We start from the raw sequence: 27,066 nt of genomic DNA, 5'->3' as shown, positions 1-27,066 counted from the left end.
CTTTGCTGGAGTCCTGGGAGAAGGTGGCATCTCACCAAGCAGAGAAGGGAGGAGGAAGAGGCCGGATGTGCCTAGCAGACCAGGCCTAGACAGGAGCTCAGAGACCTGGACTCTAGTCCTGCCTACCCCCCCCCCCCACAACCAGCCCACAAAAGAACCCTGGGCCTGCCACCTTGCCTCTCCGAACCTCAGTTTCCCCACATGTAAAATGAGGTCATCAGATCCAATGCTATTGGAGCCTCTTTTCCCAATCTTGATGCTTTATGATCTAAGAAGGCATAGATAGAAGATTTTGGAGGGCCCACGTCGGGGGCTAGGGCTCTGGAGAGGGAGCGGAAGCTGTGGTGGCAGCCAGGCCAGGGGTGGGCAAGTGTGTGCCCAGGGCGAGGAATTGCTCCAAAGTGACTTCTACACATGATGAAGTCTTCTCTTCCCAGGACCCACACTGCGGAGGCAGGCTCCAGGCAGAGTCCTCTGCCCTGCCTGGCCCCCAAGTGTGGGGCTGGCAGCCTGGCAAAAATGTTGCCAGCGGCACTTTCTGGAAGTGAGGGATGCTTTCCTCCTGGCCCAGCAGGGCCTCTTTGCTCGTAGGGCAGGGCTAGGGAAACCGTGACTTCATTCTCTCTTCTCTTTTCCAGTCCAACAGAGTTGGGGGTGGGACAGGGGGCAGCCCTGTGTCCCCAAGGGGCCTGGGAGCCCAGCCCATTCTTGAATCCCTGCTCCCATCTTTGGATGGGACATGTCAAACGCTCATTGACCCTAGCAGGGCTGAGGGCAACTGTCCCCATCTTGTCGCTTAGGCCCCACCCCTACAGCATCGAATGAGGCCATTGCTGGAGAATTGGTAAAACATCAAAATAGAAAATTCCACTTTCCAGAAATAGGCTTGACATTGCCCCCCGGCCCCAACACACACAATGAGCCACACAATACTACTTGGAGAAGGCAGGGGTGGGGGAAGGCAGCAAGAGGAGAAGTAGCTTAGAAAGTTTCCTGAATTGTTCTGCCTCTGGACAATTACTGGTGGCCCACGAAATCCGGTTTTGAATTCAGGGGGATTGTGGATTGTGTGACGCCTGAATGGCCAGAGGCCAGGAGTCCTCTGTCAGACAGGGGCACAAGCTTTGAGAGGTGGGTGCTGTCTTTCAGGGGATTTGGACACCTCCTGGATGGTCTCCTTTTCCACCCCCACCCCACGCTCAGCCCTAAGCTCAACTCTGCTGGGGGCATGGTGGACAAGGAGGGAGAAGATGCAAGCCCTGTTCTTGAACCCCACTCACCCGTACAAGGCCATTAGAGGACGGGTGGGGGTGAGAAACCGGCTCTGGAGGCGAGAGTGCATGGCCTTAACCACCACAGTCACCACGGAGGAGGGGGCAGGAGAGGTGTTGTGGTGGTGTGGCTGGGAAGGGCAACAAAGGAAGGTGCTTGGCAGGGGAAGAGTGTACATGCAAATATCCGGGGACAGTGAGCCTGGGGGCATAGGAACCAGGGCCCCGGTCTGGAGCTGGGAATGGGTGGTGGTGAGTGGGGTGCCTTAAGGACTGGGCTGAGGAGCATGGGGGACATTCTGTCTGTTTTTTGGTCTCTGTGCTCTGGACCTTGGTCCATTCTCTGTTCCCCCAAGCTCAGGGGTGGGGGGCTGGCTGAGCCTCACAGGCCCATGCCTCCTTGGCCCACGTCTCCCCAGCAGTCGCGGCAGGGTGGGGGGAATGGGGGACAGGCCCCATCTGTGCAGCCAAGAGCCAGGCTGGCAGGTCCTTGATCAAGGGGAAGGATGCGCCGAGCACCCTGGTAGGGGGCAAAGCTGGGGTGGGGGGGGCAGAGGGATTCTCTGGGAGAAAGCATTCTGTTATTTTTCACCCCCTTCCTGGGGTCTTGTCCTATCTTCCCAGCCTCCTTTAGTGTGCTCTGCCTCCCTTCAGGACAGCCTGAGAGATTCTGGAAGATTTGTCCAGCATGCTGGTAAGCCGATGGTGACTGCATGGTCACAGCCCGTCTACTATCAGAGGTCCCTTCCGCTTCAAACTCCATCTTCCTGGTGGGCCTCCCAGAGGGAGTGAAGTCATTGTTTCCCACAACCCACACTGTGGGTGGAAATCCCTGCCCTGCCCAGTAGTCAGGGTCCACTCCCCTCAGCCCCTCTGTCCTGTGCTCCAAGAAGCTTCGGGTTAAGAGAGTGCCAGCCTTGGCCACACCCATGGGCATCTTCTCTCAGATGCACACAGCCTGAGGTCCCAAACCTTAACATCCGTCTGAGGACCTGTGCACCCAGCTCTGGACAAAGCCTGAGGTTCTCCCACAGCATCGGTGGGGCTAGAGTCCAGATTGTCCTGGGAACAGCCAGCTCTGACTGGAAAGTGGGCCTCACTGGGCACGTCAGGAATAAGGCACATCTGGAAAACCATTTTCTGAGACTGTTGCTCAGGGAGGGCCAGACAGTGCCCGGGCCTGAGTGGCTTCAGGCCCCGCCCAGAGCTCAGGAGTTGGGGAGGGAGGGCACTCCCCCTTATTTAGCCTGGCTCAGGCCTGTGGGATCAGGCCTGAGCCCATGCCACTGGCCATGGGAGGGACATGTTGCTCACTGAGTCAGGCCACCCTGGAGGAGGAGCTGGTCAGGGGACGGCACCCTGCCCCAGAGCCCACTCCCAGGGTCGGTGGGACTACATGGGGTGAGGGGGTAGCTCTGGCCTTCCCTGGCTTCCCTGTGCATCCACTCTCAGCTCAATGCTTCCTTCCCCATCTGCCCCTCACCCCACCCCAATTATGCAGAGAAGTTGGGGACTGTCATCTCATCACTACCCCCATGTCCCCTACCTGTCCTGGGGCCTGGATCCCTCAGTCCTGTACTTGTAACTGGGCCATCAAAACTTAGGATTCCATCTGGGAAACCAGACCATCAGGAGGATTCCCTGACAGGCAGGCAGAGAACCGGACAGGGGGTGTGGGAATTAGGGGGGTCCTGAGTTCTAATCCTAGTTCTGCCACCCTTTAGCAAATCACTTACCCTCGGAGCATTCCAGGGTTGTGGTGAAGACAAGCCCTCAACCAGGGACTGTTTCCTTTCTCCCTCCTTCCTTCCCTCTCTCCTCACTTCCCTTCCTTCCCTGTTTGGCCAGAATTTGTGGCAGACCAGGGAGATGAAGGTCACGAGGTTCGTGGCCTTCCTGGATCTGGGGCCCCGGTGGCAGTCCTCTTCCTTTCACATTGAAATTGTCAGGCCGAGGCTACACAGGCCCCTTGGTATTGTGGGAGATGGTGGGTGAGTCAGGTGGGCCTTATTCCGGAGAGGTCTGCCTTTGGATGGTGTCTCCTGGTGACGGCAGAGCCTTTGCCCAAAGGAACAGAACAGAACAGTGGGCATTTAAGTCAGAAGCCATACTGATATGGGGACGGGGTTTGGAGACAGAGTGGGTGTCCGGGGTATTGTCCTGAGGACCCTCACATCATTCTGACATTGGTGGGTAGCTGATTTGCTCTGGCCAAAGTGCTTTGCCTCCTCTGGGTCCCCTGGGTCCAGCCCTGCTCCAGAAGGATGTGGGCCTTGGGCAAGGACGTGCTCACCCCCGTGCCTGTGACAGTTGCAAGCTCCACTAGCCTGGGTGCACACACGGAGCCTGCAGGAGGACAAGCAGCTAGGCTATCTGGTTTGTGACTGTCTCCCCAAAGATAAGAACAGGATGGCACATGGCATGCACCAAATAAATATTTGGTGGACAAGTTAGGATGTCCCACGTGACTCGCACCCACATAGCACATTGTGCGTCCTCAACTACATGGGTCCTGACCTGGCCCATGGGCCCTGTCACGGGAGGGTCCTGTTTTCTCTGAGGTGCTGTACCCCCACACTGGCCTGAGCCCAGTGGTCCTTGTGGGCCTGCTGCCATCCCCAGGCCTCCTTGTACCTGCCAGCATCCCTCATTCCTGCACCAGGTGGAGGGCCGGGACAGATGTGGGCCCTGTCGGGTCCAGGAAGCTCAGGGGGCTGGAGAACACTGTGGATGTCCAGGGCCAGGGCATGAGGAGCTCCCTGGGGCATGGAAAGCCAAACAAGAGTTGCATTGAGGAAAGGCGTGGCAGGTTTTGGGAAGGGGCCAGTCCGGCTGGGTCCCTCTCTTGGATGGTTACTAAGGCACAGATGACTTCCAGCAGCTGGGGCTTTCGGAACACACAGCGCCCACCTGTCACCGCGCTGACCCCCAGCCTTGCATCCCCATCCCGTACCTACAGGCATGCAGGTGGACTTCGGTGACCACAGCCCTGCACACAGGAGGGGTGAGACCTGCACGCTCATCCTGGCCCTGCCCTTGGAGCATGCAGAATTTAGAGCAGCCCTTCCCCTTGCTGAGCCTCAGTTTGCCTCCTGTAAAATGGGGAGAAGCCAACACTCACCTGTAGGACTGAGGAGGGGCCTGCGGGGAGGTGGGAGGAGAGAGCCAGAGAGGGCCCCTCCCTTCCAGTCTTGGCCCCGCCCACCTCCCCAGCGCCGCCTGGCAGCTCTTCCCCTCCCCACAGGCGGGGGACCTCCCCAGGCTGGCAGGAGCTCCAGGCTGTGGGAGTCCAGTTGCTTGTACAGCTAAACGGCTGCTGTGGGGTCTCTGATAGGGCACAGGCTGGACCATGGGGCTCTGCAGAGCGGCCTCTTCCCCTCCCCTCCCCCATCTTTCCCCTTTAGCTTCTTGCCTCTGGTTCTAGTCTTATCTCCTCTTTTTCCAGTTTGTCTCCTCACCCTCTGTGCTCCCTGGCTATCTCTCCCTCTCAGCCTGGCCTGAGATCACTCTTTCACTTCCACTGTTGTGGGCATTCTGCTTCCCTTTTCCTCTTTCATTCTATCCGTCTGTCTTCCTCTGTCTGTCTGTCTTCTCTCCTCTTCCCTTCTCAGGCTGTGTCTCTGTCTCTCTCTTTCTCTTGGGCCTTCTCTCCTTCTCTCCTCTTGCCCTCTTGTCTCCAGGCTAGCCTGCCATGTCTGCCCTCTCCCCGTGGTCTGCCAGCAAGCAGCTTTGGAGAGAAAAAGCCTAAACTGACCCCACTTTCTCCATCTGCCCGGAAGTTAGTTCAAATTGCTCCAGAAGCATGAGGCCTCCCAGAGTGGGTACTTTCCACGTCCTTGCCTATCTTGGGCCTGCCCTTGACCACAGAGTATAGGGTGGGCCACAGATGAGCTTTCTGTGCCTCCTGATGTCTCTGTTCCTCCATTAGCTGGGCCTGGCCTGTGGTGCTGGGCCCTGGGACATCCCTAAAGTGACATCCAGCAGCCAGGGCTGGGCTGGGGTGCAGGAGGCCCAGAATGGCCATGGGGACCCCTGTGCCCCTGTCTCTAGACTAACCCCACTATGGGGCAGGATGGGGATGCCAGGCAAGCAGGATTCATGGTGCCCCACCTCCAAGGAAGGCAACGTCCACCTGCTGAGCCCAGCCCGCCCGCCCACCCCAGAGCTCCTGGCTCTGCCCATAGGCACCCCCTGAGCTTTGCACGTAGGGCGGGGACACCTGAATTTCTCTGGCCCCCTGAGTGGGGCCAGCTTGGAGGAATTTCCCAAAGCCTATTAGAGCAGTGGCTGCCTCCTGCCTGCCTCCTGGAGCTGGGCAGGGCTGAGGGCGGAGGGAGAGAGGGAGGGAGGGGGGAGAGGAGGGAGGGAAAAAAGTTGGCAGGCCGACAGCAGAGCTGTGTCTGCATCCATCGCTGAGAGGAGGCCCGTGCAGTATGGGGCGGGCCAGGAGCAAAGAGAGGCCTTCCTCCCTTTGTGCTCCCCCCTCCTCTCCTCCCCCCACAACCACTCGGGGCCCTATAAATAGGCCCAGCCCGGGCTGTGGCTCAGCTCTCAGAGGGAGTCGAGCACCAGGCAGCGGTATCCAGCCAAGCCCCCTGCCAGCATGGCCAGCGAGTTCAAGAAGAAGATCTTCTGGAGGGCAGTGGTGGCCGAGTTCCTGGCCATGACCCTCTTCGTCTTCATCAGCATCGGTTCTGCTCTCGGCTTCAACTACCCGCTGAGGAACAACCAGACAGCAGGTGCGCCCCAGGATAACGTGAAGGTGTCCCTGGCCTTCGGGCTGAGCATCGCCACACTGGCCCAGAGTGTGGGCCACATTAGTGGTGCCCACCTCAACCCGGCCGTCACGCTGGGGCTGCTGCTCAGCTGTCAGATCAGCATCCTCCGGGCCGTCATGTACATTGTCGCCCAGTGCGTGGGTGCCATCGTGGCCACCGCCATCCTCTCGGGCATTACCTCCTCCCTGCCCCACAATTCGCTCGGCCGAAATGAGGTAAGTGGGGTGGCCCCAGGCACTTGGGGCTCTGGCGGGGAGCAGAGACGGTTGGGGTCTTATCCTCCACCCATCGTGCAGATGGGGACACTGAGGAGCAGAGAGGACATTAGGTGGCTGAAGGTCATGTGGACTCGGGGCTGGAGCTCAGCTACATCTGCAGCCCGGAGCCCATTTTCTTCCAGGCGCTGTGGGAGGCTGAGACCCAGAGAACAGCCGTCTTGCCAGTGTCCCCTGTGGGCGTCTGTTATGGGGACTAAGCTCTGAGCTTAGTCCCCCAACTAAGGTTGGGGCCAGCAGTTCCTCACCCCTTGGCTGTAGTTTTGTGACCCCCCCCCTCAGCCTGCCGGTGCAGCCAACTCCCTCGTCCTACAGCCTGGACCCTGGGGAGACACTACCCACTGTCCCCAGCCACCCTTAGCCCGAGTCCTGGCGCATCTGCATCTGCTCAGCAAGAGTGAGCAGGACCCAGGTGGGAGGCCCCACGGGTTCCCAGCCCGCCCCTCATTCACACAGGTGCCCGACACACCGCCTTCAAGGAGGAAGTCCCCCCTGCTCCTTGGCCCCCAGGAATTAGACAAAGCTGGGGGTGGAAGGGGAGAGAAAACCTTCTCTGGGCTGTTGGCAGGTGGCTTTCCTGGATTGCAGTGTGGGGCGGCGGCTGGGGTGGGGACATCTGGCCTCCTGTCTGCACTCTGCCACCGGCCCCGTGAGGTGTGGCACATGTGTTTGTGTGTGTGAACGGTGTGTGCACGTGGATGTCGGCATGGGTCTCCGGGCTTGTGTAAGCTGCGCGTTCCCGTGTGTGCCCACATCTGGAAGCACGTCTGCAAGTGTCCATGCTGCGGTGTAAGCGGGCGGGGGTGAGCATATACCTGCGTGTGCCCACTGCTCCTGGCTCTGGTGGGGTCTGGGCGGGGGCACTAATGGTGAGCAGATGTTGGTGAGTTGGGGGGCAGGCTGCTGTAAAGAATTCCTCCCCCGCTGTTTAGCCCCGCTAATTGGCCGTTGGCGGCAGTTTCCTGCTGTCGCAGACCAGGGCTTTTCCAACCCCTCCGCCAAGTGCAAACTCAGACCCGGCTTGGGCCACAGCAGGGGGAAATTTGGCCTGAGAGAGGCTGAGGAAGTCTTGGAGAGTGCCTTCCCAGGGAAGGGGAGAGGCGAAGGAGCACAGAGGAGGAGTCGGATCTTCAGAAAGGAGGCTGGCCAGGGCAAGGCAGGCGGGCGGGTGTAGGGACATCGAGGGAGGTGGCCAAGGGCTCCTCAGAGACAGTGGCAGGCGACTATAGCAATTGTTCCCTTACTTCCCAGCCAAAGTTCAGAGCCTGGAGCTGCGGCTGCGGGGAGGCTTGGTAAGGTCTGGTGCAGAGGGCAGCTGGCACGGCCTTGCCGCAGGGGGGGATTAGCACTTCTGGTGTCACAGTGACACCTTACCCAGCCCCCTTGCAGAGCCAACTGCTGCTCGGCCCAAGATTGAAGATTAGCCTGCAGGCTGGAGTTTAGACTTTAGTCAGGAAAGATGTGGCCGAGGTGGGTGGAAGGGACCGGAGCTCTGGCAGACCGCGCTGCTCCAAGCCTCGGTCTCTGCAGAAGGGCAAAGCCTGGTGCCCGATGGGGTGTTCCCTGGGTAGGGTCAGGTTCACAGTGGGGTGTAATGGCGGGAGGTGGGGGGAAGGCGGTCCTCCTAAGGGGAAGGTTTGAATTTCTGCAGACCTGCCCCATCTTGACCTACCTTCTCGAGGGACAGGCGGGACAGTCATCTGTTGGCCAACTTTGTGCTCTGATTTGGGCATCTTTGGTAGAGGCAGGGAGGGCAGCCGCCTGCTATGGGGTAATGATCTGGCTGCACCCTATTCCGGTGTCCTTTCCTTTCCCTGGCCTCCATTTTCCAGTGTTACCTGGATGCCTGGGCTGGGCAGGTTGCTGATGGAGGAGAAAAAGGGACTGGCTCAGGCTGGGGTCAAGCCAGGTCTCAGAGGCATGCACACCAGGTTCAAGTCCTGTCTGCGCTAACTTGTTGAGTTGCCCTGGAGCTGGGGAACCTGGGTCTCTAAATATTTCTTGGCCCTGCCTGTACTACCAGCAAGCTTACATTGTGGACTTGAGCTTATTATCACCGTTCCCAGGAGGGTCTGGCTAAGACGAGTCCAAGGACGGGGCATGCCGAATGTAGGGGTACTGAGTGTTGCGGTGGGATGCAGGAACTGTCCTGTCTATACCGTGGAAGTTGGGGGCTCAGAAGTACAAGTCCTGGGCCTAGAAACAAAGCATCTCACCCAGGGACTCCTGCAGATCCTGAACCTGGGATCTGAAGGGATCTGAAGGCAGCTGGCAGGTGGTCCCAATGCCTTAAGAGGGGCAGAGAGCCATCTATGCAGCGAGTGACACACTCTTTCCTCCAGGCTCTGAGGGAGGCTCCCACAGCCCCCTGGGCCCTGGACCCCACCCTGGCCCAAACCTAGGTGGAGCCCTTTGTTGGCATGGAGATTCCTAAGGAAAATAGGGAAAGAAGCGGCAGGAAGTGGTTGGGGTGAGTCAGGGGGTGTCCCCGGGGGCATAGTGGGGACAACTTTCTTCTCACTGAGTCAGGGCTTGGGATACACCCTGGAGAGACCATCTGTCCCGCCTATAGGATCCTGGCTGGTTCTAAGAGCCAAACCCCAATTTCAGCCTAAAATGAGAGTGTCAGAATCAGGGGTTGGTGGCCTTATCTGGCCCTGCCCTACCCAGACACTACCGTGCTTCATGCCAGCGGTCTTGCCTGTGTGGCCCCAGTTTCCATCTGTGAAATCGAGGCACAGGGTGTGTCTGGGCTCTGCGAAATGAAAGATGCTCCCAAACCTGACTGTTAGCCGGCTCTTTTTATTCTTCCCCTCTCCAGCTCATTCACATGCTCCCCGCAAACTGGCCTGGGACCTCTGGGGGCCAGACGGGCTCTGAGTCAGCCGGCTCCCTACCCTGGGTGACCATGGCCCCTGGTGGGCAAGATAAGCCCTTTGCACAGCACAGTGGCCTGTGATACTGGGCAGGAGGCAGGTGTGATAAGACGTGTCAGGGCAGCAAGGGAATTTCTGCCTCTGCACCATGGGGAGGGCCAGGAAGGCTTCAAGGAGGAAGTGCCATGGGAGCCTGAATGTGGAGACAGGGAAAGGGCTTCCAGGTAGAGAAAGGGCATGAGCGCACGCAAGGTGGCAGTGGGAGGTCAGAGACGGGGGGGATGTCTCTGCAGGGTGGTGTTGGTGGGAGGCTGGGACTCTGGAGGGTGGATGGTCAGGATTGAGGTTAGTGTCTGCCTGTGTCTGAGAGGGGACTGGAGGCCTGGGATTTTAGCCCCCGAGGGACTCAGGCAGGGCAAACCTTTCCTCTTTGGGGTCTTTCTCTCAGCCCTGCAGATTCTGGGTCTGACTGCCAGGGGACTGCCTCTGTCTGCTCCATCCAGGGCCTGATCTCAGCCCTAAACTCTCACCTTCCCCAGTTTCCTGGGCTCAGTTTCCCTAAGCACAGAGTGAAAGGGTTGTCCCTTCCCTGTTAGCCCCCCTTGCCCGCACTGGCCACGAGTCCTTCCAGGGTTGAGGGTCCCTCTGCCTTCTTCAGAGTTGGGGAGGGCTTGGGGAAGGGGAAGCCAGTTTTCAGATGGACGTGCCCAGAGAGGAGGCTGGGGGCTGGGTGGAGGTGCCCTAGCTGGGACCTATAATTACGGGTTCCAGCCGGAACCAGATGAGGGGGAGGGCAAAGAGAGGCGGGAGCTTTGTGGTGACTTCCCTCACCACGGAAAATTCTGAGGTGCTTTTCTCTGTGAAGGGCCTTGGAGCAGCCCTGCCAGGCCCATGCTGCCCACCCCAAAACCTGGCCTTACCCAGGGCTCACTCTGGCAACCTCTTGTCTGAAAGGGCGAGGCAGCCCAGTCTGTGACGACTCGCCTTCCCTCCTGGCCCCCAGGTCACCGCCTCCTTCTCATGCCTTGAGTTCTTACTTCATTGCAGACCAATTCCATGGAGTGCCCCACAACATGAGCTTAGTCCCGGAGTGTTCCCCACTTTCTCTAGGGCCCCACCCAGTGGGGGTTCCTCCAGCACCAGGGCTTTCCCCAGGCCAGACAGACATGTCCCACATCCACCCCGTAGGGACTGGCTCAGGAAGGCTTTCCCTAAGAGCCCCTCGTTCTTGCTGGCAGAGCCTCCCTGGGAGTGAGGAAGTGGGGGGAGGGGGAGGGGCATGGTCCCTGCCCTCTGGAAGCTCCAATGGGTCTGGGGCCTCCTGAATAGCTGGGGCTGAGTCAACATGCCTGCAGGTGTGGGCAGGAAAATGTCGTGGTCAATGTCCCCTCAGCCAGGGTGTCTTCCCAGGAACTGGGGAGCTCCTTGACCCCCCATTGGTGGCTTACAGGGCTAAATGAAGGGCCATCTTCATGCACCAAGGAGCTGCACTCCAGTGGCGTTAAGAACCCCAAATCAGTAGATGGTAGAAAAGACTGGAAAATGCCCTATTTCCAGCAGCAGCTCCTGTCAGTGCCTGAAATCCTACCACTGGGACCATAAAGAGGCAGATACAATTGGGATGGGCCTGCCCCTGAGTCCATAAGGGCTTGAGGGTAGAATCTGCCTGCTTCCGGCTGCTCTGAGAAGGAGATCCTGGAACAGGCTTTGTCCCTGTTGAGACTCCAGTCCAGATGGCTCTGTGGGAATCCTGCACTGACGATCCTGACCAGGACTGCAGGTCCTGGGCGCAGGGGTTCCATGTCAGGCTGAAGGCATCCTGGGGTTAACATCTGGGCCAGTGCCTCCATTTTATTGATCCGGAAACTGAGGCCAAAGAGGCATTGAGATTGTTGGGTTGTGTAGCTGATCAGGGCAGGGCAGGAGCAGGCCCCCAGCTTGCCTCGTGGCCCTTTGTTCTTTCTGCTGCTCTAAAGTGCACATACTCACACTTCACTGACACACACACACACACACACACACACACACACAGCACGGGGGTGGGGAGGCACACACAGGTGGGCGTAGAGCACATTTGCAAGCCTGAGCAGTCCCACTCAGGCCCCCGGATCCCAGGAGGGTGGGATAAGTGCTTCTCAATGAGCTTCTTCCTTTCCCCGGCAGGAGGGTGGGGACTGCCTTGGAGTAAGGAAAAGAAGGAGGGAGGGAGGGAGGAAGCCATTGTTTTGTGTATTGTTTCTTGTCAGGAAGATGAAGTGGCTTCTGCGAGCAAATAAGGACCTTCTGAAATCCACTGCTCACTCTGTCCCTCATGGGGGCCTCCTTCCCTTCTCGACCCCTGTCCCTAGCTAGTGGTGGCACTTCTGCTGCCGAGGGACAGGACGGCACACTCAAAAGTTCCACCAGACGCCCAGCACGGTCATGCAGGGCCATGCGCCACAGAGAGACCCCCAGACACACAGAGCCCCACCGTGGCAGGAGATGGCTCGTGTGTGATCAAGATTCTCAGAGACAGCTGGGACACCCAGGCTAACACATGACCAGCTGGTCTGCGTGTCCACATGGGGGCTGAAAGCGAGGGGATATTCTCAAATTTGGGGTGCAGGACTTTATTCATTTTCCTTAAATCAAGCTTGTTAATTATGAGGCTCAAATCCTTCCCGTTGCTGCTATTTATAGTGTCTGACTGCTTTAGCCTATCCATTTCTGAGAGAGGGCTGGTAAACTCTTCCCGCTCTGGTGGCTGAGTGACCAAATTCGCCTTACAGTTCTGTCAGTTGTCATTTTTTCTAGGCTATCTTGTTTGGCGCATACAGGTTTCAAATTTATGTAGCTCTTTGATAGACTTGTCATTCAATTATGATGTAATAAGCCTCTAAATATCTAATGAAAAAGAAAAGGAGAGTCACCCCCGGACACATACAGTCACCCCTAGATCCTGCAGACACCAGCCTACAAAGATACACAGAGGCACACAAAGCATTGTTTACCTGGAGGGACATGCACACAGGAATACCCATCAAGGAGTGACACAAGGGACCCACTGAGGTCCCTCTGACTGTGAGTGCTGAGTCCTGGACGCAGTGGGCAAATGGGGCAGGCCTCGAAGTCTCCCCTCCCCTGTTTTTCAAGACTGGATGCTCAGCCAGGCCCGTTTTGGAACCTGCTGTTTCCCAAGGATGAGTCACCAGGGCGTCCAGGTCGAGTTGGGGCCCTAGGCCTAGGCAGCGACTTGGTCATCCTGTCCATGGGCAGCAGGGATGGGTTGAGGCCCACTGTCTAGAGAGCTCAGCCCTGTACGCTCCTTCTCCCGCCGTCCCGGAGCCTGGGTCACACTGGCAGCTATAGACCCATCTTCCACCTGCCCCTCGGTCCAAGCTGGAAACAGCCAGGTCCCTTGGCTGGACCTGTAGATAGTCAGGATCCTTGGCTGGGATGAGATGGCTTTGCTATCTCCTCCTGGGTCTCAGCCCCCTCATCCATTACCTCACGGAGGCTTGCACGGGCTTCCCCGTAAGACCCACGAAAACTAATGACTGGCCTGTGGTGTCCCAGCCAAAAAGCAGGTAAACCAGCCCTAAATCCAGAGAGCATCCCTGGAGCCAGGCTGCCTCTAGAGAGGGTGGAACTTCTAGAAAATCAGCATTCTCTGCCACTTCTTTCACTATACGGCAAGTGTCTCCTCTGAGGTCCAGGCAGTGAGAGGGGAAGGTCTCCCACTCCGTCCTTACCAAGCTCCCAGGCCAGGGGTCTGAAGCACCCACAGAGGAGGCTGGAAGTTTACTTCCCGGCAAGAGTTGCAGGCGGTTCAGTGAGAGCCCTGATGGTGCAGCCGCATTAGGTAATTCCAGCCAGGGTCTAGGGGAAGCTTCTTGGAGTCGGTGGGGTGTGAACTGGGCCTTGAGGAGACTTACCTGGATTTGATGTGAAAATGGAGGGCTTGCTTCTTTCTGATGCTTCAGATTCAATGTGGGGCTTATTCTGTTGTTCAAACTTATATTCATAAAACTAATGGTTTTTTTTTTTTTTTTGAAGGGGGTTAATCAGTGGTGTATAACACTAAGCTGGGCAAAAGTCCCTGGGAATGCGCAAACATTTTTTTTTTTTCAATACCAAGTGACCACAACTGAGATCAGCCCTCTTTAAGCAATTGTTTATGATTAAATGGGTTGTAAACAATAACATTATTTGGAGTTTTTACCTGCTTTCTTCTGGACATCCACTTTCAGCAGACCTTTAACTATCCCTTTCGGTACTGAATCATCAAGTTTTGCCCAATGTAAGTCACACAAGTGCGTTGGAGGTTTGAAGAAGAAGTGGTCAGCAGACACAGAAGCAATCAGGGGAGGCTTCCTGGTGGTGCTGGTGGTGATGGCTATTAGCAGAGGAAGTTCATCAACCCATGGCGTTCTGAGCTAAGGCTCTGGGTGGTCAGGAAAGGAGGTATAACGCAGAGTTCCCAGGGCAGGTGGCCACCCCCTCCACTTCCCGTGGACTCAAAGAGCTGGGCATGGCCCTGGGCCCCTGGCTCTGCTCACTTTGCATGAATACCTGTGCCTTTGGGCCGAGCAGGGGCTGGGATACTCAGACCTGGTTAAGAATTGGGGGAGGAGATGAGCTTGCCCAGGCCACATCTGTGAGAGGGTGGGGATGGGGGAGGCTAGGAGGCAGGAGCCACTTAGAACGATGGCTCCATTAATCAGCGTGCCAGCCCTGGTTTCTGGACTCCTGCCAGCTAATAATTAGGCTGAGCCTGGAGAGCCGAGGAGAGAGCAGGAAGAGGAGCCTTGGGCTTCCTGAAGACTGTCAGGAGGGCAGAAGCAGGCGTGAGTGGGATGGGCATTTCTGCAGCCCGGCCCAGTCTCATGGGCCTCACCTCCATGGAGCTCGTTATAGCTCCTGGCAGGCCTCACTCTTGTCTGCACAATCCTATTCAGGGCCCTTCCTCTTCCCCCTGTCCCTTAGTCCAGCAGATAAGGTGAGAAAGAACAAGAGCAAAGCCACAGCTGTCCTGGTCCCTCCTGCCTCTGCAGCCCTTCCCAAATGCCCCAAGACCCTCCCCACCCCATTGCCTTGGAAACTCCAGCCACTCTGGAAAGTGGGCAGGGAAAGCTATTTTACAGATAGGGAAACTGAGGATCAGACTGGAGAAAGGCCATGGCCATGGCAGCCCCAAGGGGGAGTGTCAGGACCTGAACGCAAGGCTTCTGCCTCTACCACCCAACCTAGGGATGGGAAGAAAACCGGGCATTGCCCAGAGGGCTGGCTGGGCTGAGGGGTCACAGTTCTGGGGTTCGCTGGGAAAAGCCTAGAGCTGGGGCTGCTGCACAGGGGAGGGGATGTGAGTCACTTTCCCTGTGACCCAGGACTGCAGACAAAGGCGGGAAGAGAATTGTTCTTGTAAGATGGCCTCAGGGTGGGGCTGAGAAAACTCGGGGGTTGGGGGGATGGAGGAGAGCCCCCCACCTACGGTCTTATAAAATGTCCCCCAGCTTTGGAGGACCACCCCCTCTCCCTTCGTCTCCAGGATGAGACTTTAAGTTCAGGCTTATTTGGACACACCAGCTCTACCTGGAGGAAGGAGACTGCATGGCCACATCTGGGTGTCTCTGCCAGTGGGCCTTTGTCCATGTGGCTCAGCTCCCCTGTGTGGGTGCACCTGGCCCCTGGGACCACAAAGGGGAGGGTGTGGGGGCTCCCTGGGGAGGGGTCTTCCTGGTGCAGCTGCAGGGGGAGGGCTCTGATGACCTCATGGCAGCTCCCATTCCCTTCTTTTTCCATGAGTCATGTTTCTAAAAGCGGCCCAAGAGCAAGTGGCAGCCAGACGGTGGTGGCGGGGCCTATGTGGCCAGGGAGATGGAGGGGGGCTGGTCCAGGAGGGAAGGGAAAACAGGGAGGGCAGAGAAGAAAAGGGAGAGACAGACAAGGTGGGGTAGGAGGCAGAAGGCGGGGCGGCAAGGGAGACAGCCACAAGGATTTCAGAAACTAAGGGAGCCCGGCCAGCTAACCGATGAAGACCCTCCCCAGCTTTGGGAGTTTTAGAAACAGCAGGGAATGGGGTGGAATGTTCTGGAATTGTGGGGTGTGAAGCCATGTGTCCAGGTGCGCCCTCCCACATGTGGGGCTTGCACCTCCCCTCGGGTACTCTGGTACCCCAGGATGCCCTCGCTGGCTGGAGCTGGAGGCAGAGGCCCGGCTCCCTCCCAGCCTTCTCCGGCCTCCAGGCAGAGCACAGAGGGTGGAGGCAGGTAACAGGGGCCGGGCTGACAACTCCTCAAAGCTATGGGAGGGACAAAGCCTGGTGCCCACTACCCATGCTGTGTGCTGGGGTGGGCCCAGCAGGGGGGCTTGTGATGGGCTCCAAGGACACAGAGGTGCCGGGGCCCAGGGTCGGGGGGGGGGATCCTAGGACACAGTCCCCACCTTACCTGCTCAACAGACGTTGCTGTCCCTCTTCCCTACAGCTGGCTCCTGGCGTGAACTCTGGTCAGGGCTTGGGCATCGAGATCATCGGCACCCTGCAGCTTGTGCTGTGTGTGCTTGCCACCACGGATAGGAGGCGCCGGGACCTCGGGGGCTCAGGACCTCTCGCCATCGGCCTCTCCGTGGCCCTGGGACACCTGCTGGCGGTGAGTGTGGAGCCTCCCCAGCTGGGAATGGGGAGAACAGGGCCAGGCAGGGCGGTTGGGGTACCCTGTCAGGGGTAGGACCCTGGAGCCAGGGTCTTGCTCTGAGAGGGCAGCACGGGGACCTCCTGACCATCTTTCTGGGTCAGTGTGCCCCTGTTTTTCTGGGTCTGATTGTCACCTCCCTGTTCTCTGTCTGTGTGTCACCATGTCCCCTCTCCCTCTGTCTACTTCTCTGGATCTCCCCCTTCTGCCTCTCACCCTGCCCCTCTCAGATCGACTACACAGGCTGTGGCATCAACCCCGCCCGGTCCTTCGGCTCCTCTGTGATCACACACAACTTCAAGGACCACTGGGTAAGGGGTCGCAGGGCTATCCCCGGGGGGAGGCAGGAGGTTTCGGTGCTGAGTGACTGTCCCAGCTCCACCCTGTGGCATCCTCTCTCATCACGGAGGCTCTGGGAGACCAAAAGGGACAAGGAAATCGGGAAAGCAAGGCCTGACACGGGGGTGGTGTGGTGCAGCGCCCCGGCAGCCTGATGGGGAGCCAGGCCCAATCATGGCCCTGCCCTTTTCCCATTCAGTGCGACACAGGCACGCTGTCATTCTCTGAGCGGTGAAGTGGGGTGTCGTGAACCCTACTTAACTCCCAGGGTGGCCTCTGGGACCGACGGCCTCACCCCTGTAGGTTGAGCGTGGCACAGAGTCAGCGCTCAGCGGATGGAGCTGTTCTTCCTGTCCATGTGACTGTTTCAGGCCACCGTTTATTAAGCTAGACCTTCCTGTGGCCCTTCTGACACTGGGGGGGTGGGGGGTGGGACAGGGTTGGCCCAGTCACACCAGGCACCCCGAACAGGGGCACATGGAGGCAAGGAGAGGCCCCCTGGCAGCGTCCTGGGGTAGTGATGTCTTGGACGTGCTCTGTGAGCCTTGGAATCAGGACATTGGGCTTCGACACTGCCTGCCTCTAAATCCAGGCACAGATGGGGAGGGAGCCCATGCCGTGGGGTGGTGGGGGGTGCCTCTCAGGGCAGATGTCCCCGGAGAGGAGGAGTCCAGGGCGTCGGTGGACAGCCCCTGAGCACGCCCCCTCTGTTCCTAGATTTTCTGGGTGGGGCCGTTCATCGGGGGAGCTCTGGCTGTGCTCATCTACGACTTCATCCTGGCCCCGCGCAGCAGCGACCTCACGGACCGCGTGAAGGTGTGGACCAGCGGCCAGGTGGAGGAGTACGACCTGGATGGCGATGACATCAACTCAAGGGTGGAGATGAAGCCCAAATAGAGAGGCCCTAGCCCGGGCACCCACGTGGGGGTAGGGCAGGGGCGGGTGGAGGGCGGGGAGGGGAAAATCCTGTTGCAGACATTCTGACAAGCTGGCCAACGTCACTTCCCAAAGATCCTCCAGAACTGCGTGGTCAAGCCTGGTTCAGGACTGTTTCTATCACTTTCTTTCTCTTTCTCTGTTTCCTGGCCTCTGGGCTTCCTGGGGACCAAGATTTACCAATCACTCACTCCCTTGGAGTCATGGAGGAGGTGAAAGAGAGGGACCCACCCTGCTAAGCTATCCCCTCGGAGTGTGATGGAAGGTGTGCCAGGAAGTCCGCCTCATCCCAGAGGTGCTCCACGGCTCGCCCGCGACAGGTCTCTTGGGCACTGCCCTGTTTGCTTTGTGCCTTTGGGCGTGGCCCTCCTTCTGGAACAGTCTCTCTGCCCCCAAGGGTGCTCCAAGGGGAAGAGATCCCAGGAGGTGTATGGTAGGGCAAGTGGCAGACCAGCTTCATTCCTGTGGTTTGGCTTGATCTGCAGCCCCACCTCTGCCCCCAGACTTGCTGCATGACCTTGTGATCGTCCGTATCTTAGGGCCCCTGTGACCCCATCTGTAGAGTGGCAGGGACAGGGAGAGCTCTCTGGGCTCGAGGCCTCTCCATTCTGTAAGTGTAAGATACTCTGTGGGTTCTAGAAGGTGTAGTATGGACCAGTAGCTTTTCCACTTGCCCCGGTTCTTTTCCAAGGGGAGAGTTATAGTACAGACCTGTGCGAACACAAGGACACAAGGACATACACATACGTGGTTCAGAGCAGTAGACCAACAGACAGGCCAGGTCATGAGAAGTCCCTGTCTGTGAGGGAGAAGGGCCGACCCCTATGCAGCAGGAATGGGGTCAGCTGTCGCAGGATGGTATCAAATGGAGCGCAAAGGAGCAATACCCTTGCTCCTTCATAGGGTTTTAGTCAGCCTTGCCCACCTATTGTTGCATCATCTTAATTGTCCTGTGGTTCTCTGTTTCCTCCTGCCAGTGTAGACACAGGTCACGCTTATGCAGGTGTGTGTGTTTTTAAAGGGAAATTGGTTATCTGAAGCCCCAAGCCCAAACCCAGGGGACCATGATGCGGATCAGCCCATGGAGGCACATGGCCCTTGCTGGACCCTGAGGGGGGCTTCCAAACTCCTAGCTGATGCTGGGGTGGGGGGAAGGAGCAGAGTCCCCCACTTATTGCTGAACTCCTGGTTGGAGGCATTTGGGGCAGCTGGGTGGCCTGCACACGCTTGCTATGTGACCCCAAGCCACAGGCTTCCCTTCTCATTTACCTGGGGGGATAGTTGTCTTTGGCCTGATCATGTAGCTCCCAACACCACCCCAGGACCATCTCAGAGGAGAGAGTCTGTTTTGGGAGCAGCTGTCTCCATGGTCTGTCCAATCCCATTGGGGCCAGAGCAGGTCCCCCAGCAAGCCTATAGCCATGATGGTGACAAAACCCAAGTGACTCCATCTGCAGATTATCTGAAAGCAGCAGGACAACCAGGTAGCCCTAACTGGTCGCCGACACATCGTAACATCTACACACTCTCTTCTCCATCATTCCCTAGCAGGGACTTCTAGCTCATTTAACAGATAAGAAAACTGAGGTCCAAGGTCCCACAGCTAGATAATGACTTGGCCAGGCCTAGCAACCGAGGCCATGTCTCTGGCTACTCCCTGGACCGGGAGACTGGCCCCTCTTATTCCCAGCTGCTCGGTTTCTGCCTGGGCAGTGGTCAGAAGCCAGGAGGGGCAAGGGGTTTGCTGGAGGGGAGGGGGTCAGGCCCACTTCCTGCCTGGTTCTGACTGCTGCCTGCCAGACCCCGCATCTGTCCGCTCTGCCTCTGTGTCTCTTTGGAATCGGAAGTTCGTTCTCTGTTAAGAAAATAAAGGAAATGACTTATAAGGTCATCTGAGCTTCCTGTAGTTTTTCTTCTTTGGGTACTGTGTTCCTACAAAGGCTCTCGGGGTCAGAGAGAAGATGGGTGCCCACACTGTGGACCCAGTCTGAGGGGGAGTGGCTGCCTGCCTTCCTGCCCCGAGGGTACCTGGTCTCAGTGGGTGGACACAGCCTCACCCCAGAGCTCCACCTGTGTAACAGAGTTCTGCCCCCCGGTAGGGGTCATTTTTGGTGACAGAGTATGAAAGACATGGGGGAAAGCAGGATTGAAGTGTGACAGCCCCATCAAATCTTGGCCCTCCTCAGAGGGTGGCCCAGGGAGCACCAGGGGCCACTCCAGTGTCCATCCCTCTGTCCCTCCACTGCCATTTCCAACCCAGCCACAACTGTGTTGGATGGTGGGACCCAAGATTTGGTCAGGAGCTCATGCATCCGTACGGAGTGAATTTGTGCTGGGCACAGGTGATGCTTAGCTGGCTGGCAAGGGTGACCTGTGGTAGCTAAGGGGGAAAGAGAAGTTAGCGCCTTGAGTCCTTGTGGGCCCCTCCCATCCTGGAAGGAGGTATTGCACCTAGTGTGTGTGTGGGGGGGTGTTTTCCTGTGGAGGCATCTGTGGCTTGAGTCAGATTCCTGGCATGTCTGCTCAGGCAGAAGAGAAGAGAGGTCAGAGTAGGCTGGTCTGCACCTGCTTTTCCATTTGCCCCCATGTAGTCTAGAGGCTGGTGTGGGCCCAGCAGGGCTCTCTTCAGCCCTCTTGAACTCACAAAATCCCTTCCCACTCATAGCCTCTCTCAGAGTTGGGGACACAGCAGGTGTGGCTGTCCTTATTTGACAGAGAGGGAGATGGACACCCAAAGACAAGTCTGTGTCACTGAGACTTGGACACAGGCTCCTGGTATTTGCCTCCCTGCCACCACACACACACTGAGGGCTGGTTTCTCAAAGTGGAAACAACAATATTAGAAAACGGAGAGGTGACTGCCCCCATTTACAGATGACACTGAGGGCCCTGAAGTTGAAATGATTGGCCCAAGGCCACACAACAGGTTGATCGCAAAATTGGGATTTGAACCTTCTTTGCCTGCCTTCAAAGATTGGGCTCCTCCAACCATGAGGTGCTGGTCTGTTTTGTCAAGAACTCCATGGAGTTTGGTTCTAGGCCAGCCAGCCGGCCCTTCTTCCTCTGCCTGGAGGGTGTTGAAAGGCAGAAGCAGGAAGGACAATGGCAGGCTGAAGGAACTCCAGCACTGAGAGAAATGCAGCTCACTCGGGGGCCAGCTAGACTTGGTGTCTGCTTCTGACACTTCATCACCACCAGACCCCTGGCATCTCCCCTGGCATTGGCCCCACCCCAGCCTCCCTGGAGCCCTCTAGGCCTGACTCCCCTTCTCTCTGGAGGGAAATGTCTGCTAAACTTGCTTATCCAGAGGTTGCCCCCTCCCACAAGACTATATGGGAAGGGAAAGGGCAATGCTGCTCTCTGAGGGAAAATAATGCCCAACGAAGAAGCCTCAGATGCCCTTCCAGGCCTGGGGGTAAAGACTTCGGGGTGAGCCTGCCCCAGGTGTCCTCTCATCTTCTGGCCCACGGGTTCAGAACTTCAGACACCCCAACTCCCAAAGGTCAGCCCGCCTCTGCTTTGCCTGCATTTTGGCCAGCCCAGCACAGAGAAGAAGTTTTGCAGGAAAAACTGGAGCTAGAGCAAGACTGGGAGAGAAAACATAGCCCTTGTCTATTTTCTTCATCAAACTAATGGAGAGAGTACATTTCCTGGAAGATTCCATGACTCAGCCTTTGTCCGCTGGCTGCCAAGCATTCAGGTGGGCACCCACGTGAAGTGCTCTTGTGGGGACCATCTGTCACACCCCTTCAGCTGGCTGCCTGCTGGGACTCCCCCGTGGTCCAGTGGAGATTTGCAAGTGGAGGTGGCTCAGCAGGCCTGGAAGGCTGTGCCCTCTGCACTTGGCCCAAGAGGAAGCAGGATGCAATCTAGTGGTCATTGAATCCTAGAATATTTTTCCCTTCATTAAACTCACAAGAGCAAAACGTTGTGGTTCCACACTCGTCCCACTTGTTCTGAGACCAAGGATCCCTGTCCCAGATTGCAGGATTTTCCAAAGGCCTTCCGAGGGAACGTCTTCCAGAGGCCTGTGATGAATGCTCAGATCAACCTGAGGTTGCCTTTATGCCACACACATATATATATGACTGGGTCAGTCCGTGCTGGGTTTCCAAATATGCAGGAATTTGGGATCCTTGTAGACCCATTGTTCCCTTTTGATAGTTCCCTTTCCCCTCCAGGATCAAAGGGATTCCTCTTCCCAGACCCTGGAGGGGTGCTGAGTAGTCCAGGGGAGAAGAATGTATCTTTGAAGCTACCCTGAATTGGGGTCAGGAGCAACTGGTCGGACACACATGCCGTGAAGCCTCAGTGGGGCTGGTGGCCTGTAACTCCGGCTGTGATCCCAGTGTCAGCATCTATCTTAAAAACTCACATGGGCTCAAAGAAGGCCCAAATGAAAGGGTGTGGCTGTCTCAAGGCAGTCATTTGTCACTTGGCCCCAAGGACCATGGTGCCTTTTGGGAGAACTGATAGATGCAGGGAGGGTTCTCTCTCTTTGGGGGTTCCAAGGCCAGTACTCAGAATTCCAAGACCCAAAGCCAGGAACTGGTCTGGAAAAGCACTGGAGGAACAGGGGCCCCTGTCCTTGAGGTGGCCCAGCCACGTGCTGACCCATTAGGATTTTTCCATCTCTCCTTGAGGTCACACCTTCACTGGTCAGTAGCCTCTCAAGGAGGGGGGATAGTGATTAATGTTTTATGGACGAGCTGCTGGGCATGACGCCTTGTTTTCTTTAGGTTTAGAATACAATGAAGACGATGAATGGAATTTGCTGTGAGCTGGGGGCCAGGGTGGGGCCATTCTTAGGGGACCCACAGGCGGTTATGTTTACTGTCCTTCCCTCAGTGCTGAAAAGCAGGCAGTTCTGGAGGTAGGAAAGGCTGGAGATGATGCAGGTGAGGCTTTTGCCTATGGGGCCATCGTCCCCAGCCCTCAAGTGACAGCTTGCCCCACCAACACCTTGGGTCCTCGTGCGCAGAGAGCTACTGGCGAGCTGTCCCCAGAAATGCTATTGAGCTCATTCTGCTCAGGAGACTTTATTTCAGTCCACTAAAATCACACTCTCCGCATATAGGATTCTGCTCATTTTTCTGCTCTCCCCAGTGTGTCGATGGGGAATGAGGTGAGGACAGAGCTGATCCTCAGCTATAGGAGTGGTAGTGCCTCAGCACTTCTTAAATATGAAAATACTTTCATCTGTTCTGAGTTCCTCAAGAACCCCTCCCCACGGCTGGCTTCCCTGGCTACCCTGGTCCTTCTCTTATCTCTAGTCTCCTGTGGACCGCTCCACTACCCAGCACTTAAAAGGTTAAGCCTGTCATCAGCAGGGGGCCTCAAGGATCCTATTCAGCACCTGGGATCTGGGGGAGTTCTGGTGGATTACAGCACTTTGCTGTAATATACCCAGCATATCACCTCTAGTTGGGAGAGAAAACATGCAATTCACATATATATAAGTCCAAGGTCTAAGTTGGAAAGTTTTATCTGTGTGTGTGTGTGTGTGTGTGTGTGTGTGTGTGTGTGTGTGTGTGTTTATGAGAGAGAGAGAACTCAGTCCTTAGTACTACTATATTTGGAGTCAACCTCTGATCTGCCCCGAGAACCTTCGCAATAATTCTCACTCACGGGAGAGGCATGCCCGGCTTTGTGTAAGGACACAGCCCTCTCCCAGCGCTTGCAGCCCAGCCCCCGATCCACCTCAGCAACACAGTCAAAGGCTGGAGGCATGTCTTCTGCCCACAGTCACATGGCTACTAAGAGATCTCACTGCCAGCTGCTATCCTTGGTTTGCCTAAAGCCAGCCTGCCCCTGTAGAATATTAGCTCGAGAGACTGGCCTGGCTTGTGCTCATGAAGGAGGAACCGGCACACATTTTTCTGTAAGTTACTGAGTAAGCAAATAAATCTATAATTTGGAAGGAGAAAAAGATTGTCTTTGGGGAGAAAAATGAAAGGGATGGAAGGAGGAAGGGAGGGGAGAGAGAGAGACTCTCAAAGAATTCAATAAATGAGTCCCCCCGCCCCGGAGAAAAAAAGCAAACCCAAAGAATCCATAAAGATGCAAAAGTTCTCAAGGATAGGAGCCCTACCATTCATAGCAATCTTGAACATTCTAAAAGTGGCCAAGGGTCCCTGGTACCTCATTTAACACAAGCTATGTTTTTAAACTTAGCTTATGCTTTTCATACAATGCAATATGAGCAGATATAAGTAACTTACGTCTTTAAGGAACTCAAAGAGAAAACCCCAACACACTAAACCTATAATACCAAGAAACTTAATTTTAATCACCTAAGATTAAAGGTGCCGGCTGAGGAAGATGGCGTCAGGCAAGGTGTTAATGTATTTTGAGTACCACTTGGGTGTGCGTGTGGGGGGAGGACAGTGAGGCAAAGCCCATAAAGTAGGAATCAGTAGGGTCTGAGCTGCCACAGGGTCTTCTGGATTGTGGAGGTACAACTCACAACTTTTTGTTTCTTGTTTGAACTCCAAGGAAACCTCCCTCAAATTGAGCTTGAGTGTTTGAACAAGACGAGGGCCGGTCAGCAGAGTGGCCCAGGCAGCTGCTGGATTCCGGGCAGTGGCTTCCGAACGGCCTGCTGGGAAAAGCAAGTTCCTGGGAGACTGGCGGAGGCCGGGCCCCCTTCTTCTGCCTCCCCAAATCAGGTCTGCTTGGTTGCTTGGACAGATGACTCCCGAGGTACTGTAGTGGGGTTTTTTGTGGTGGTGGGTGGTGGTGGTGGTGGTTTCCAGTGAGAAATGCGTAATAAATGAGACATTTGACAACAATGCTTGCCCCCGCTATTTTCACACCTTGTTCTTTCTCAACCAGCATTCCTTGGGGGTGGGGGGAGCCAGGCACTGGGAGGGGTGTTCCCCGTTGGAGAAGGTGCGGTGAGGGTGGAGCTGGGTTGGTGGCCCAGGGGCTCAGGAGTGAGCCTCTCCTGTCTTCACAGGGTGCAGGGCTTCTTAGTCTCAGCCAGCCACCTTGCATGGGCCAGCTGTCACATAGGCACCTGCCACTCTGGGATAAGCATTCGTGGCTTTCCACTTGCTGCTCGCTTTTGGTACTCCCCTTCATTTCTGGGTCTCAGCAAAGACATGGACACGCAGGCATTTCCTGGTCCCCTGGATCCCTGGACCTTTTTGCTTCCTGCCTTCCTTCACTCCTCTCTCCTGTTGGCTTCTCTGCAGACCCGAGGAGGCGTCTCTGCTCCACAGCCTGAGAGAAGATTCCTGGCTCTAGGGAGAGAATGGCTCTGTTCAACTGTTCGTGAAGTTCCGGGAGTCACTGGTGCACCTGGATCGTGACGGATGGGCTGCTAGCACCTTCCATCCGAGACGAACTCCAAGAATTTCCGCCGCTGGCTGTGACCTCCCGGGCTGGGAGGGGCAGATGCATCTGCCTCCAGGAATGCGGGGCCTAGAGACACCAAGCTTCTGAATGCCTCCACGGGCTCCAGAGCTCTAGTTCTAGAAAATTCCAAGGGCTCCCTGCTCATTTCCATCCTGCTCCCTAAGTGTGAAGTCTCCTCAGGCTGCCCTTGAGATGTTCTGGAAAGGGAGAATGAAAAATCCTAGAAAGTTAGATTTGAAACAGAATTTAGTGGCCACAGGGATTTCACCAGCTGTGAAATCCACTCATGTGCCTGGCCAAGGCCTTGAGTGAATGGCTTGGGTAGATTACCTGAACTTAGGTGAGTCACCTGCTCCTTATGGTCCTTGCAGAAAACCCCAGCCCTGGAGCTGCTGACTGGTTTTCACAGGCGATGAGGTTACGTTTGGAAACCATATCACCCTCTGGGGAACTCATCAGAGTAATTACAGTAGAAGCACTGACAAGTCTTGCAATTAAAAATTCACTTATCTAAGCCAATGTTCACCAAACTAATTTGTTCACAGAGCTCTCTTTTGGAAGTAACTGGTATTACTGTTTTGGAGGACTGGTTTTCTACGGAACACACGGTAACGGTTAGCCTGGGCATTATTTCTGAGGGCCCTCCGGCTTTCAGCTTCTCCTATTTAAATCTTCAGGCTGGCTTAGTTTACCAAAACCTCTCCTGAGGGCAGGTATGAGGGACGAAAGAGGAGACAGAAGTTCTTAGTTCGAGGCAAGGGTGCTGGGGTCGTGGGGAGGAAGAAGAGGCGGACAAGAGTGTGCGCATGCCGATGCACACGAGCACAAGACAGAGACAGAGTGGGGGGAGGTGAGAGATAGAGTAGCCAGGTATCAAGAGAGACAGATCACAAAGGTCGAGAGTCACAAAAAGAGCAAGAGAGGGAGAGAAGTGGGAACTGGGGGTACGCTGTGTACTGTCTGGGGGATGGCTGGGGAGGACCTTCCTCCCCAGAGTGACTCTTCCTCAGACTCATCACTGATTAATCCCTGCCTGCCTTGTGGGCAGCTTGTACGAGAGCCAGGGGCAGGTGCCTGGGTACAGCAGGAGAAGGCTTCCAGGAAAGGAGCCTCCATAAATCATTGACTGGCCTTCCATTGTGCTGGAACCATCTGGTGCTTGTTGCCAGGCCAAGCTCCTGGAGATGTGGGCAAAGGTGGCATGGGCTGGGGACGAGCTCAGCTGAGCCGGATCTTGTCCAAAGCCTCCAGAAACAGGCCAGAGTAGGGTCGTCAGGGTGGGCTCGGCACACCTGGGGCTGCCTCCCAGCTAGAGCAGGGCAGCAGCACCTAAGATGAGTCTCTTCCTCTCTCTGTGCCTCTGTTTCCCCATCCATACCATAGGGATTGCATTTGAGAGTCCTGAAAAGCCCTCCCAGGTCTAGGATTTTGCTCAAAAGCCTTGAAAGCCTTGTACTTGGAAGCCTCTTCCCACGTGTTGGCATTGGGGTCTTATTCATACCCCAGCTTGTATCCCTGCAGACTCGCCCTAATGCCATCTGGGCTCTGTGCTTTCTTAGCTCCATTATGGGGACACCCCAGGGACAGAGGCCTTGGGCCTGTCCTCGGAAGCTCCAGGGTGCTTGGGGAGACTCAACATCCCCTGCGGCTGGCCAGGATTGGGTCTGTCTGCCGCTGGAAGGTGCTGAATGTGGGGAACATTCTGTACCCGCTGCCTGTTTGCCTGGTGTTGTGGGACCCCGGGCTCCCCTCTCCCTATGCGTTCCCATAGCACAGCACTGGGAGGAAGGCCCGGGGCTGTGGGGGGGGGAGGGGGGGAGGGTGTCACTGCAGGAGGTCTCTGAGGCCACTAGTCCCAGCCCTCCATGCCCTGCTTACACTAGCCAGGATGCAGTCCCAGTGCCCTGCCGGGAGGAGGGAGGAGGCCTGTGGTAGCTCTCACAGACCTAGCCCTCATTCCACACACCCTGGGACTTATCCTGGTGGAAACACCACCTGTGATGATGCTAGGAAGCCAGAGAATGGCCAGGGGGGATAGGGACTTGACCCAATCCCCCACACCTACACCCCCATCCCCATTAAAGATCTGGGAAAACGGAGGCCAGAGAGAAAGCTTCCTTAAGTCCCCTGGGTGCCTTCTTAGTGGGGGCTAGAGCTCTTCCTGCTGCTCTGAGCCTGCTGTCCCCCTCATCTCTGGCTGCCTTTCACTGAGGCCATTTCTTATTTCAGTCTTTCCCTGTCCCTGTGGGGCAGTCCTAACCCATCTCTGAGGAGGCCTTGACAGCCCCCAGAGTTGCCCTGAGCATAGTACGTGCCAAAGGCATGGCTGCCTGGCTCCCCGCTCAGATCCCAGCCCCCTCAGCTTGCCTACCTGTGTACATCCACGGGGTACAGGAGGGAGGAAAACGCTCCCTGAACAAAGGAGAGGAGAGGAATGGGGTACCCAGGGGATGAGGACTTGCAGGCTGGATCTCACGGGGGCAGCCAGGGGCAGTCCTTACCCCAGGCAGCAAGCAGAGGGACCCCAGGGCGGGCAGAGGATTGGGGAGAATGGGCTGGAG

The 27,066-nt window shown here is 56.6% G+C and overlaps 1 protein-coding gene across 1 annotated transcript; it reads left to right on the top strand.

Moving 5' to 3' along the window:
* The first annotated feature begins 5,800 nt into the window (after positions 1 to 5,800).
* On the top strand, positions 5,801 to 19,037 carry AQP1 (aquaporin 1 (Colton blood group)). Its single transcript, XM_046021324.1, has 4 exons — positions 5,801 to 6,264; positions 15,665 to 15,829; positions 16,102 to 16,182; positions 16,928 to 19,037. Exons 1-4 carry the CDS (start codon positions 5,875 to 5,877, stop codon positions 17,105 to 17,107), a joined length of 816 nt encoding a protein of 271 aa, XP_045877280.1. The 5' UTR covers positions 5,801 to 5,874; the 3' UTR covers positions 17,108 to 19,037.
* Positions 19,038 to 27,066: the final 8,029 nt, after the last annotated feature.

This window comes from Meles meles, chromosome 10, assembly GCF_922984935.1.
Source record: "Meles meles chromosome 10, mMelMel3.1 paternal haplotype, whole genome shotgun sequence".
Taxonomy (NCBI): Eukaryota; Metazoa; Chordata; class Mammalia; order Carnivora; family Mustelidae; genus Meles; species Meles meles.
Note: the sequence above shows the minus strand (reverse complement) of the source record. Positions and strands in the feature narration are given on the sequence as shown.